The sequence below is a fragment of the Capricornis sumatraensis genome, chromosome 2 (assembly GCF_032405125.1).
Source record: "Capricornis sumatraensis isolate serow.1 chromosome 2, serow.2, whole genome shotgun sequence".
Lineage (NCBI taxonomy): Eukaryota > Metazoa > Chordata > Mammalia > Artiodactyla > Bovidae > Capricornis > Capricornis sumatraensis.
This window is the reverse complement of record NC_091070.1, coordinates 210,355,720-210,370,316: the sequence shown is the minus strand read 5'-3', so window position 1 is coordinate 210,370,316 and position 14,597 is coordinate 210,355,720. Positions and strand designations below refer to the sequence as shown.

The 14,597-nt window shown below is 46.9% G+C and overlaps 1 protein-coding gene across 1 annotated transcript; it reads left to right on the top strand.

The window, feature by feature from the left end:
* Positions 1 to 9,570: 9,570 nt before the first annotated feature.
* On the top strand, positions 9,571 to 13,868 carry TEKT2 (tektin 2). Its single transcript, XM_068965963.1, has 10 exons — positions 9,571 to 9,825; positions 11,038 to 11,245; positions 11,330 to 11,455; positions 11,644 to 11,849; positions 12,361 to 12,504; positions 12,580 to 12,694; positions 12,873 to 12,980; positions 13,095 to 13,238; positions 13,404 to 13,483; positions 13,655 to 13,868. The coding sequence occupies exons 2-10, from the start codon at positions 11,090 to 11,092 to the stop codon at positions 13,866 to 13,868; spliced, it is 1,293 nt and encodes a 430-aa protein (XP_068822064.1). The 5' UTR covers positions 9,571 to 9,825; positions 11,038 to 11,089.
* The last annotated feature ends 729 nt before the right edge of the window (positions 13,869 to 14,597 follow it).

Here is a 14,597-nt window from a genome sequence, read left to right as displayed (position 1 = left end):
CCTATTTGTACTGCAGATGTGAAATATTTGGGGGGGTTAATATCAGTATGTTTTGAAACTGAATTATTACATAAAATCAGAGTAACCTCTTTCTCCATCCTCCTTTTCCACACTGACTATTCTTGCCAAATATTTCTACCGAAACCAAGTTTCAGCATGGTAAAACGATGGACACTCAAACCTCCTTCTTCATCTTCCCTATCCTGTCTTACACCCGGTCTGGCCTTATATTTTTTTGTTGGCTTTTCATAAGTAAGAACAATTTACTGTAGTTTAGAGACTGCAGAATTTCAAAATGTTTATCTATAAGCCTTCCTTTGTTAATGTTCAGTTACACAGTCATATTAGTTAAAACAGTGGAGTCAGTGGGGTGAGTCTGAGTTCGTAATATGCTGTAAGATAAAATCTTGACTGATATTAAACTTGACGGCTGCATATTATTAAGAGGAAATTGGATTACCTGGTGGGTGGGAGCTAATCTATGATATATATGTAATCACTGTATAATTAGAAACACCAAATGTTGAGTCCTATCACTGTGTACTTGGGGGCCAGGCTTTGGATATGGTTTTCATTTTAATTCCTTGAAGACTATGTCATTAAGACGAGCAGAAGGCAAATAAAGTTTTTAAACAAAAATGCTTTGGGGGGGGTATTTAAATTATGTTCCCCCAAAAAATCTTTACTACAAAAAACCTAGGGTTGAGATTGAGACGCTTCAAGCCGCTTTTTAAGCAGTTCAGTCACTTACAATATTTTCTGTTAAAGAAATTGTCATAATTCTTTCTGAGCCAAACTGTCACTAAAGTGTCCTGTGACAGAACCACTCCTCTTTTTTCTGCCATTCTGTGTATTGGAAGAGTTCTATGTTGTATTTGTTTTTAATCCTTGATTTTAAAATATTAATGGTTTTAGTGTTGCTTAGCATCAGTTTGAAGTGTAACTTTCACTAATAACTGCAATAAAAAGAAAAGCTTTGCTCCAAACTTTCTGTTGGTGTGTGTTCATCATTACTGCACTTCAGGCTTAGGTAAAGGGAGTTAGTGTGAAAGAGTAGAAAGAATTTAGGCTTAAGAAATCATAAAGTCCTGGATTCTAGACAAGTTCCTTGATGCTTCTAAATAATAGTAGGGCTGTTGGGATATTCAATGAGTTAATAGTTGGAAAGTACTTAATAGTGCTGGGCATGCAGATAGAACTCAGGGGCTAAAGAGGTTCTCCCTGGGACTTTCCCAATGGTCCAGTGGCTAAGACTGTGTTTCCACAGCAAGGGGCACTCAGGTTTGACCCCTGGTCAGGGAAGTTATGCATGTCAAAAAAAAACCCAACTCTGATGGGTCTGGAGCTCCATAGGGGGGAAATAAAGAGATGTAAAATACAATTTAAAAACTTTCTCCCCAATCTAAATAAGACATTGGGTCTCTTAGACTCTCCTTCCTTTATTTAAATAACAGACACTGGGTGGGGTGGAAAGAGGAGTAAGGAAGAAGCCAAGCTTGCAAACTGCCAAGCGGTGAAGGAACTTAATAGGTAGGAGAAACAGAAATGAATTGGAGAAATCTTCACAGGCCCAGAAGTATTGGATACACAGCCCAGGGACGATATGCGAGACAACACTGGACTGAAATTTTGAAAACAGCTCTCAACAGTCACGACCGCACGACCTCAGCTATATTACTTTTCATTTCATAATTGAAGTTAATAGACTAAACTCAGAGGTCTCAAGTTGGCCGCCAGTTTCGGTCTGAAGATAATTTTTGTTCGGTGTTGAAAATATTTTTATTGGTTGCTAACATTTAAAAGCTGGCGATGGACAGAGAAGCCTGGTGTGCTGCAGTCCATGGGGTCGCAAAGGGTCGGACACGACTGGGCTACTGAACTGAACTGACTGAACATTTAAAAAATCAGAAGATCTCACATAAAAATCCCTTCCAACATAAAGCGATTCATCAGTTTCACTACTGCTTCAGAGCCCTTTCACAGCTGCCACACGGGGAAGCTCCGGAGTGGCTGTCCCCTTTGGATGGAGCTGACTCCACAGCCCCCATCTCTCTTTGCCCAGTCTGCAAATGTTTGACTCAAAGGAACCCTAGCAGGACCTGAGGCCTCCAACCAAGCAGGAATCCCTATAAGAATGAGCTCCTTACCTAGGAGGAACTCAACTACTTTGAAGGATTCCAACCTAAATATTAAACACTTGTTCCTTCTTTATGTGTTTTCCCTATTTATGTTCTTCAGAACATCAGAAAATTCAGTCTGATGCCATCTTGCTATTATGTATCCTGCACCCCAGGCTTCCCCCACCTCCATGTCCCCAGACTCGGTGCAACCCGAACGGTACAGTTTGTGTTCTTGAAGGATCTTGTTACTGATGCTGAAGAAGCACTGGTTACCTTAACTAACAAATGCTGATGGGTTGAGTTTCTTTAACTACATGTGTCAGCTGTTAAATCTGACAAATAGAAGAAAATCACTCTAATGTCAGTCTTGCCCCAAACCCACTGATATAAGTTCAGAAAACATCAATAACTATACCCAGATTCATACACCTAAATGGGGGAAATATGTGTAACAGTGATGGGAAGTCATGCTCTGATAAGTCAGGCTGTAGTATACATAGTGAAAAAGTGAAAGTGTAGTCACTCAGTCGTGTCCAACTCTTTGCAACCTCATGGTCTGTAGCCCTCCAGGCTCCTCTGTCCGTGGAATTCTCCAGGCAAGAATACTGGAGTGGGTAGCCTTCCCTTTCTCCAGGGCATCTTCCTGACCCAGGGATTGAACCCGAGTCTCCTGCCTTGTGGGCAGATGCAGATACTTTACCATCTGAGCCACCAGAGAAGCCTGGTAGCGTACACAAGTGTACCAGAAAATCATGATGGTTATCTCGGCAGACAGTAATCAACCAACTGCTCTGACTGATTAATAAGACAGGCTGAACTGGACAGACCAAGTCACCAATTCTATTAAAATCCAGCTGCTTGAAACTTTCTTCAGAGAAAAGGGTGCTCAGAGCACTACAGTAAGACCTACAGAAGTGAGGTGGTCATCTAAGGAAAATTCCAAGGTGGCTTTTCATTTTGGGGGGCGCCGTACATCTTGAACTCTTAAGTTCTCATAGTTTCCATGTTTCAGTCCTTTGATCATTTGACAAATTCTTTGGCTGCTGAGACTTGCACAGCTTGCAGCTGCTTTAAGGACATTAATTAGGTTAATCTGTCAGTGCCAAGAGGACAGGATCATTTTTACAATGTTTGATAAAATGTTTCTATCATAAAGGACAGGAAGCTTTAGTTTTTATTTGTTGAAAAAATGATGGCTATTTTCCTACCTTGTCACTTTTGTTACTTCTATAATTTCTACAATCTATAAAGATCTTTGCAATGCCTTTATAGAGCAGCACTTTTCTCATCCTATTCTCTGTTAAAATATTTTCCTTTAAGAATAATGCTTGGGTTCACTTATTTAAAAAGAAAAGCAGACATATTCATGGCTTATGAATTATGAAACTTTATATGATGTCTGATTCTCAGCTGAAACAAATTATATTAATAGACTTTTTCGCTAACTGACCTCAGAAACAGCCCAATTCAAGGATACTTGCAACTGCTAACTGTACAGTATTACTCTTTACTGCAGCATAAAGTACTCTTTGCTGCTAGATGGAATTTGCACATTATGTTGCAAAAACCGAAACCAAAAACATCGGAATAGTGTCAATGCTTTACTAAACAGGATTTCAGTCACAACGTCATTCGGATGGTCTTCATTTGTAATTTTGCTTTGGCTGTGCTGGGTCTTTGTTGCTGCATACGCTTTTCTCTAGTTGCACTGCAAGAGCTTCTCACTGAGGAGGCTTCTCTTACTGTGGCACAGGCTCTAGGGTGTATCTGTTTCAATAGTTGTAGCACAGAGGTTCAGTAGTCATGGCTCCCTGGCTCTAGAGCACAGGCTCGGCGGTTCTGGCGCAGGTACTAAGTTGCTCTGAGGCACGTGGGATCTTCCCAGACCAGGGACCAAACCCATGTCTCCTGCATTGGCAGGTGGATTCTTTACCACTGAGCCACCAGGGAAGCCCCACTTGCAATATTTTTATACAAATGTAAAATTAAGGTTGCTGAACCATTTTATTAGTTTAATTTTTCTAATTTGTTTTTGTCCCTCTTACAAAGATTTTAGGTTATAAAAATTTGCCATTTGTGGTATTCCCTTGAATAGTCTTTTTTTTTTTTTTACTATATTGGAAGATGGGTTTTAAATCTTTAATTAAAAAGTATTACTAGTATCTAAAGGGTTAAGACCCTTTAAAGGAGTGACGGAGCGACTCTCTGGTGGCTGAGTGTCCTCTATGGTGCCTGAGGAGTACAGGCTCTGTTCCTCCAAACACCAGTGGTCAGACCCAGGCATATCTCAGTGTGTGATATACCCTGAGTGTGGTGTGTGGGATACAGGCTGTTCACCCAACATGCAGCCACCATTCTGGATTCAAAGTTGCAGCTCTCCACTAGACTAGTGAGAGGGTTGTCAGTGTTTTGCCCCGAGGCCTACTTCTAGCAGCATGTTTGAATCCTTGCTCTGGGATGGACTGGCTGCAGCTATCTCTCTTCACAGTCACTGGCACACTGGACAAGTTGTGACTATGTTCCAGTGGAGGCATCACAGAAAGCTGCCACAGTGGGCTTTCTGGCTCTCAACTTTCACATTTGCGGGGCTTTGTTATTTCAACCGTCATGATGTGGGCATCTATAAAGTCATGGCTATGCTATGGAACCCCTGACCTTTTAGACTTAATACCTTGAGAACTGATTGTACACCTCCTTGCCTCTGCTCTGTTGTGCTCTTCAACTCACAATAAGAAGGCAATAACAGATAAAAGTCCATTGGTGAGACAAATCTCTTCTCTTTATCACTTGATTTTTTTTTCAAACCTGGTTATTTTGTAACTTTAAAAAATGTATTATTTATTTATTGGCAGCACTGGGTCTTTGTTGCTGTGATCAGGCTTTCTCTAATTACACTGCATGAGCTTCTGATTCCAGCAGCTTCTCTTGTGGAGTGTGGGCTCAGCAGTGGCACATGGGCTTACTCACTCTGTGGCATGTGGGATCTACCCAGACCAGGAATTGAACCTGTGTCCCCTGCTTTGGCAGGCAGATTATTAACCACTGGACCAAAACCTGGTAGATTTTTTTTAAGTATCTCTTTTTGAAAAAAAAAAAATTATTTGGCCACATCGGGTCTTAGTTGCAGAACACAGAATCTTTGTTGCCTCATGCGGAATCTTTTGTTGTGGTGTGTGGACTCTCTAGTTATGGCACATGGACTCAGCAATCGTGGTGTGTGGGCTCAGTTGCCTGAGGCCTGTAGGGTCTTAGTTCCCCAATCAGGGATTGAACCTGTATCCCCTGCATTGCAAGGCAAATTCTTTACCACTGGACCATCACAGAGGTCCCCCTGCTTGTTTTTAGAATATAATATTTGAGAGGAATTGTAACCAAGAAATTGTCAGACTGAGTTCTGCATGCTGGGGAGTTATTGGGGTATCTCTCAGCTTCTCTTAAGACTCACAGTATAACTAAAGGTTACATATGAGCCTTTGCCTTTTAATTTATCAAACTTTGAAAGGGAATTCAGCTTTATTACTCTCAGTATCTGATCAGACTTCAATACTTGTCCCAGGATGGTAGAGAAAGGGAAAGACTATTTATTCAAGAGTAAAGACTTTGCAAAAAGTTAGGCAGTGTTTAGTTTTTGCAAACTTCCCAGCCCTGTTCAGCTGATACTAGATACTGATAGTTACATGTCCAAGGGAAATTTTAAAATTAGAAATGCTGGTATTTCACATTACTGAATTCTAAATCCTAGGAAGAAGAGCCTGGAGATTTTCTGAATACTCTGAATATACAGAAGTTTCATGTAGGGAAGAGGTCCCTTCAGATAGGTTTCAAATTGTTACAGATGCTAAACTAAGACTTAATCCTCAAATGTGTTTACTTGCCCTAAAATAATCTGTCCACAAATATAAAATTATAAGTAATAAGTTGTTCCCTCACTGTGGGAATCTCTAATGTGAAGCTGAATTCTACGACGATAAAGTCTTTTTTAAAAAATTGCTGTATAATAAAAATTTATTGTACTCCCCAAAAAAGACCCTTTTGGTATTAATTTGAAAATCTGCAGAAGTCTTCTCATGTAACACTAAATTGTTGTTGCTTGAAAAACATTTTCACAAAGTTCTAACTTTTCTAAAATAGAAATTTCCAGAGGGATGACGAGAGTGTAATAGTAAAATACAACTTTGCTGTCATTTGCCAAGATTAATAAACTATTTAGAACTTAACTTTGATTATCTATATAAAATAGAAGAATGGTAAACAGTTAAACAGTGGGGGAGGGGGATCTCCAAATTTGTACTTTGTTTTTCCACTTAAGAGGGTGAAAAGGCTGAAATAGAACCACCTTTAAGATGTTCCATTTTACCTTTCTGCATATTGGAAATAACCTGATATTTTAGCATGCCTCCAAACAGAAAAGGATGAATAAAATCATCATTCATCCTCTGAATTATCTTTATTTTCCCCTTGGATTTAAATTTAATTGAAAACAACCTCACAGCAAGACCAAAAGAGGAACTACTATTTTGTTAGAAATTGTCCTCTTGAAAGAAAAATTTAAAAAATTTATCTGAACTCTTTCCAGTTAAAAAGTAATTAATAGTCATGGAGACATAATCCAGTGTTTAGTTCGTTTGTAATATCTACAACCATCGAGCAGCACAATAACGTATTTCAGCGGGAAAGACTTGGGAGATGCAGCACCAAGGATACTCTATCTGCCTCTAGACAGTGGAAGTGCACTCTACAGAAAGGGAAGGCTCTGGGAGCAGCACGCTTAGTAAGCTGTGCAAATACACGCCTCCAAGAAAGGCAATACAGGCATAACTTCAGTAACTAGATGCGGGGATGGACACCTTATCAAGACATTTTTCATATTAGAATAAGATTCAGCTGACAAAGTATTAATTAAGGGACTTTCAAACCTGGTCCTCTTCTGAGAAAAAGTATACACTCTGAGGGTCTTAGTCATTGGAATTCACTAAGTAAGGTAATATATGACATTTACTGGGAGGAGAAAATTGAGAAGAACAGAGAAGATACATACCATAACAGATGTTGAGGAAAAAAAACAGCTTGTTATTACCAAAGCACCACATGTCTCCTTTGGCTAAATCTCAATCACTTAAAGAAGTTATGAGTTCATATTCTTCCGCTTCATGTTTTTGCCTCCACATTAAAAAAAAAAAAAGCTTCTTGCTTCCTTGTTTAACATCTCTAGGATCCTCTTTAATTCATGAGAATTCTGAATGGATAGACATGATACTTAATTCTGACGAAAGAAAGCAGCCAACTGAAGAAGATGACGACTAGACACATACCAGTCACGGACGTTATCTTCCTCCTTCTCATGTTCATACGAGAGGTGGCAGCCGTATTTAACAGCACCATTCCCAGGGTAATGCACATATAAAACAGAGAAATGATGTACATTTCTGCTACATACTGAAAGAAATACGTGTCTTGAATATAATGTGTCTGTCCTGTGTGAGTTTTGCTTTCAGCAAACGGGGCTCCTCGTATATGAATCCACATTCGACCAGATGACATCAAGATTACAAAACACAGAGCTAAAACCGCCCAAAAATTTTTGCTAAAAATAAATGTCCTCTTCCATTTCAATACATACACAAGTCCACCGATGAGAGCCAAAGATATCCCTAACTTGAAGGGATAGTGAAAATGTATAGGCTGTCTGGTTGTGAAATTGCCCATCCATCTCCCAGTTCTGTCGTCTGCCCATGTGAACATATGCTGCGCAGAGATATCCCTTACTTGGAAATTATAAATGTCAGCTGCCGTGAATTTACTTTTAGCAGGAAGATGGAGGACAACTGGACCTCCCTTCACCTGGAGCGTTTTAAAGACCTCAGGGCTTTCATCAAAATCCAGCATAGCAAAAAATACCTTGTTGCTGAACGCACTGGAGAACTGCCAGGAACCTGCCAAGATCTGAAATTCTTCAACAGCAAGTTTGCATGGTGCACATGAACTAAACCTCTGGAGAGCAGTAAACATTGCAATCACGGAGTAGTTTCTTGGCTTTTCTAATACAAAGTGGTTGAAGGCGGCAGTGTTCATCCTCATCACCCTGTCTCTCTTAGTCCAGTCCATCAGCTGTCTGACCTTTTCTTCTAATGCCTTCTGTCCCTGGTCAGGATGTGCCGAAGCCTCAGGAGTCATGAACATCAAGGCCACCACAGTCAGAGATGCGTGCCAAAGCCACCACCATTCTTCCATATTTGTTGACTTCTTCCGGTTACGTTTCCAAATATCTATGCCAAAATCCGATCATTTTTTCTAACAATTTGTCCAGGGGTTTATATTTTTCTGTCTTCACTAATCCTAGTATAAAGAGCTATATCACAAATTTCCATGCATGTCTGGCTTATGAGCCATGTATTAGAGTTTAGAAAATATTCTGTGGAAAAAAAATTTTGTGATTAAAGAAGTCTTGGAAATGTTTCCAACCTCAGTCTCTCTGCAGAGTTCCAGACTCACATTTCTGTCGGCTAGACTGCAGTACCGGATCCACGACAATTACCTCAAACTACTCAAAAACCAACCTCAGCATCCCCTTGCCTACCAAGCCCTGGGTTCTCTAACCTCTCTTCTCTCTGTGACGCGCTCCCCACCAGCCCCCCACCCTCACCCCACCCCACCCCGCACTCACTGCTGTTTTAAAACTGAGGAGTCCCGTTGGACTCTTCTCTTATCCTCCATCTAAAAAAACCTAAACTCAGCCTCTGGAGCAGACGGCCTGAGTTTGGATCCAGGCTCTACCGCTTATCATGTGACCCTGGGCACAGGGTTCCTCACTTCTCTGAGCCTGTTTTCTCGCCGGTAAGACGGTGGTGGTCAGAGCACCCACCTCCTAGGATCTTTCTGCGCAGCCCTCCGAAGAGCAGCTGGCCGGCAAGCTGAGGCTGGCATCCCTGCCACCCTCTTGCCCAGCGCCACCACTAGAGGCAGTGTGGAGTCGTAATTGAGAGAAGATAGACCTAGGGACCAAACTTTCCACCCTCGCCAGGCTCTTTAGTTGCTGGCAAAAATGGGGGTCATGCCTGCCTCACCTATTAGTTATGCACATTAACGACCAACATTTTCCAGTGCCTAACACGGTCCTGGCACGGTTGAATTCTTTTCCCCTTCTCCTTTTTAAAGAAACGGTTGAATTGTGAGCATTACTACTTCCAAAACCGCAGTGACCTCTCCCAGGGACGTGCTCTCTCCAAATACGATGATCATTCCTTTTATGACGTCAAGTAGATGATGAAATTGTTGGGAAAGATAGGATCAAAAGAATGTGTGTAAACAGTGTTAAATATATACACATTCTGGAAGGATACCTACTGGGGAGTGAGCCTGAGGATGACTTTGGTACCTTTTTTTTTTTTCTTTTGCCATGTTGGTGGGTGACCTTTATCAAAATAAAAATGGTTAACTTTCAATGAAGTGAGTCCCGTATCCTGACGCCCTCCCCATCCTCGCTGCACTTTCCGCAGCACTAGCCCAGCCACCGGCCCTTTCCTACCCGGAAGGCCTCTGCGCCCCAAAGCCGCCGGCGCTGCCCCAGCGGCGGCCAAGCTAAACAGGCTGGCAGAGGTGAACGGCGCGCGGAGAGCGGGGTGCCTAGCAACCGGGGTGCCTAGCAACCGGGGGCGCTTAACAGAGGAGCTGGCCGAGGAAGGCGGAAGTGCGAGCGCGGAAGGAGGTGAGAGGACGAGGGGACCGGGCTGGCGGGGGCGGGGTGCTCACACCTAAGGTCGAACTCCCTCCCGCTCCTTTCTTCGTGCCGGGGTAGTAATATAAACTAAAGACTATCCTGGGAGAGGACGGGAGGGGCTGGGCTGGGAACCAGACAAAGCCCGGCTCCTCCCAGTGGGGATCCCTCACTGCCCCCCTCTCCTCCTCCTCCTCCTCCTCCTCCTCCAGTAGAGGGCGGAGAGAGGGAACGTGACAGCGCCCCGACCCCTAATTCCCTAGAGCCAACTTGGGAGACTAGCCTGTCTTTTCCAGGCGGAGAACAGGGCACCTTCTCTTCGATCCCTCCGGATCTTGTCCCAAAGCTAGGGCAGGGAAAGAAAAGAAAATCGACAGGACTTGGTTGCTGCAAGTAGGGGTGGAAATTGGATTAAGGTCTATTTTTCCTGCTACCCAGGGCTTCCCTGGGCTTCCCAGGGTGGCTCAGACGGTAAAGAATCTGCCTGCAGTGCAGGAGACCCGGTTCAACGCCTGGGTGGGGAAGATCCCCTGGAGAGGGAATGGCTTCCCACTCCAGTATCATTGTCTGGAGAATGCCGTGGACAGAACATCCTGGCAGGCTACAGTGCACGGGGTCGCAAAGAGTCGGACATGACTGAGCGACTAACACAAGGGCTTCCCTGGTGGTTGAGCGGTAAAGAATCAGCCTTCCAGTGCAGGAGAGGCAAGTTCAATTCCTGGGTTGGGAAGAGCCCCTGGAGAAGGAAATGGCAACCCATTCCAGTATTCTTGCCTGGGAAACCCCATGGACAGAGAGCTACAGTCCATGGGGTTGCAAAGAGTCAAACCAGACTTAGCGACTAAACAGCAACAATTCCTGCTAAACAACAAGGATTCCTGCTACCCACCCACTCTGCCAGCCCTACTAAGCACTTGGTCTAACATACACACCCAGAGGGACCTCATTATCCCCTTTCACCTGCTCCAGGGTGAAGGTGCCTCAGTAAGGTAAGGGTGCCACAGCTTGTGTCTATGGATGGATGGGTGGGAGGAGACTTAGTTAATGCCTCAAAGTTGAATGTAGGGAGAGCTGTTCCCAGGCAGGCTTCCGGAAGGAAGGGAACTGACGAAAAATGGACAGGAGCATGTCCTTTAGAGGGGCTGCAGTCCAGGAGAGGCTCTCCTGCATGGTTTCCTGCCGCCTGTTTGCCCCCTCCTGCAGAGTTAGGTGTCCTGGAACAGGCCTGGGGGCCTGACCCTTCAGGACCTGCACCATGGCCACGCTGAGTGTCAAGCCCAGTCCACGCTTCCGGTTGCCAGACTGGCAGACCAACAGCTACCTGTTGTCCACCAACGCCCAGCGCCAGCGAGATGCCTCACACCAGATCCGCCAGGAGGCCCGGGTCCTCCACAACGAGACCAACAACCAGGTTGGGGGTCCGGAGCCCAGCTGGGTGGTGGAGGGATAGCTCCCAGCCCTCGACAGCCTTTTTATCTGTGTCTGTCTCTTCCAGACCATTTGGGATGAACACGATAATAGGACGCGGCTGGCAGAGAGGATCGATACTGTCAACCGATGGAAGGAGATGCTGGACAAGTGTCTGACAGATTTAGATGCTGAGATCGACGCCCTGGCACAGGCAGGGAGCCAGGGCAGGGTGCCAGGAGACCCTGCTCAAGGACGACCTCCTCTCCTTCCCCTCTTTCGGGTCTGGGTATTTGGTGGCTTGTCCATCTGAGTCACTCACTGTCCCCTCGGCTAAAGTGGTGATGAGAGCTGCTTCCCAATAGGATGGCCCCCCAGCCCCCTGTCCCCTCTCTCTTCTAGATGAAAGAGTCAGCGGAGCAAAACCTGCAGGCCAAGAACCTGCCTCTGGATGTGGCAACTGAATGCCTGACCCTGCGGGAGAGTCGGCGTGACATTGATGTGGTGAAGGACCCTGTGGAGGAGGAGCTGCACAAAGAGGTGGAGGTCATTGAGGCCACCAAGAAGGCCTTGCAACAGAAGATCAGCCAGGCCTTTGAGAAGCTCTTGTAAGAGAAAGATGGCATTCTCATGTTCCCCTGCCCTGGGAGGCTGTGTTTTCAATGCAGAACCTGTGTATCATGGGTAACTAGTCACTGCTTCTCAGGCTGCCTTCTGCCCCCGCTGTGCCCGTGGCAGAAACCACTCACTCACTTTTTGCACTTTTTGCACCTCCTGGACATGGTCTCAGAATACTTCTCGTGACACTGCTCCCGGCAGCTGTTATCTATTGATTGGAAACATGAGGGATGAGTCCATTTGCCATCATCCCTGACTTTCTGGGCACGTGAGCCATGTGGGTGTATGCCCTGTGGGTGTGTACAAGCATTTGGGTGCCCTAATTTTGTCTGTAGGGGGCTCATCCAGCTGTGCCCATCTTTGTCTCAACTGCAGCGGCAGCTCCTCTGTCACCTCAGCTTTCCCATCCCTCCCTGTCCCTTCAGCACCAGGGTGGGGGACTGCATCCCGGGGCTGCCTTGGAGGGATGGTTCACTGATCCAGTCTCTTTCGCCCCCCCAGCCTCCTGCAGGAAGCCCGACAGCAGCTCAGCTCTGACCATCGTGGCAAAATGGAGACACTGGACATTGACAGAGGCTGCCTCTCTCTCAACCTCAAGTCCCCGAACATCTCTCTGAAGATCAATCCCACACGTGTGCCCAGTGGGTAAGAAGGACGCTTCACTCCCTCTCCCTTCCTCCCCGCAGAGGCCATGCTCTTACTGTTTCCTGCCGCCTGCAGCTCCACCACACTCCAGCAGTGGGATGACTTCAGTCGGTTCAATAAGGACCGCGGAGAGGCTGAGATGAAGAGGGCCATCGAGCTGAGGGAGGCCATCGCCCTCACTATTGCCGAGGTGAGTCCCCCGCCACCACCACCTCGATTCTCCATGGCGAAGAGCTGGCCCCAGCGGGCACTCACAAGCCCTTGTCTTCCGGTCCCTGTCTTATGGCATCCCTCCCCGCACCTGAGCGACACCCTCAGGTGGCCAGAGCTTATTCCCTCCCTTTGCCCTGCCTACTTCCTGTCCTCAGACCAACAACGAGCTGGAAGCCCAGAGGGCTGCCACGGAATTTGCCTTCAGGAAGCGGCTGCGGGAGATGGAGAAACTGTACAGTGAGCTCAAGTGGCAAGAGAAGAATGTGAGCCTTCTCCACGTGGTCTCCTGGGGCGTGGGCTTTCGGCTGTGAGATGAGCCCCGCCAGGAAGCCCTGGACTAGGTGAGCAGGTGGAGACTGGGTGCTCTGTCCCCGCAGACCTTGGAGGAGATTGCCGAGCTGCAGGAGGACATCCGGCGCCTGGAGGAAGACCTGCGCAGAAAGTTACAGAACCTGAAGCTGTGCCACACAAGGCTAGAAGCCAGGACCTACCGGCCCAACGTGGAACTCTGCAGGGACCAGGTGCGAGGGCACCCCAGCAGGGCACAGGCCCCTGCTAAGATTCCTCAGGATGACTCACTCTCTGGCAGAGCAGGAGTGCTGGTGTAGGGCAACCACCCCCCAGGCCTGTGGGCAGAAGGCTAGTATGGCTGACCTGGGACTCCCAACCTGCCCCTTTGCCTCCAGGCACAGTACGGCCTCACCGACGAGGTTCACCAGTTAGAGGCAACCATTGCCGCCCTGAAGCAGAAGCTGGCGCAGGCACAGTAGGTCTAGGGAGTGGGCAGGAGGGGTGGGAAGATACCTCCCACCACTGGGGTCCCTGGCTGCCAGCAGGCTTCCCTGCTGGCTTCCTGGCTCAAGGCTGGTGAGCTCGGTCAGCCCTGAGTTCTCAGCCTCATGCTGGGGGCAGTGGGCTGGTAATGCCTGCTCCCCAGGGACGCTCTGGATGCCCTGTACAAGCATCTGGCCCGGCTGCAGGCTGACATCGCCTGCAAGGCCAACTCCATGCTGTTGGACACCAAGTGCATGGACACCCGTCGGAAGCTGACCGTGCCTGCTGAGAAGTTCGTGCCCGAGGTGGACACCTTCACCCGCACCACAAACCGCACCCTGAGTCCACTCAAAACCTGCCAGCTGGAGCTGGCCTAGGCAGGGGCTGAGGGAGGAGAGGAAGGCTGGTTGAAAATGGAAGGGATGGGGGGAGTGGAGAGAACGAATCTAATAAAAGTCGGGGTTCTCAGTCTAGAGGGTTCTCTGTTCTGCCTGTATGTAGCCAGCGGGGGAGAGGGCTCTTGACCCTCCTGTGCGTGGAGGTGCAAAGATGAGAAACACCATCTCTAAAGCCAGCACCCTTGGACTCCAGCAGTGTGACCTCTAACCAGCTCTGCCCCCTCTCCATACCTAGAGAAGGCCCAGAGCGGGCTAGGGTGATGGGGAGGGCTTGGAAGTGGGCACCTAGGCCTGAATAGGGGCCACCAGCGGACAGCTGGCCGACCATGCGGGGGAGGGGGGCAGTGACCCGAAGGTCTGGCTCATTGCCCAGCTCTCCAGGACCCTTCAGTGGCCAACCAGCCAGCTGTGACGCCCTTTACAACTCAGGGGAAAAGTGAAAGTGTCAGTTGCTCAGTTGTGTCCGATTCTGCAACCACATGAATTGTAGTCCACCAGGCTCCTCTGTTAAGTTGCTCCCCGTAAGCACCTTCTCTGGAGAAGGGAATGGCAATCCACTCCAGTATTCTTGCCTGGAGAATCCCTTGGACAGAGGAGCCTGGTGGCTACAGTTCATGGGGTCGCAAAGAGTCGGACACGACTGAGTGACTAACACACACCCACACACACTCCTTTGTCCATGGAATTCACACACACTCCTCTGTCCAT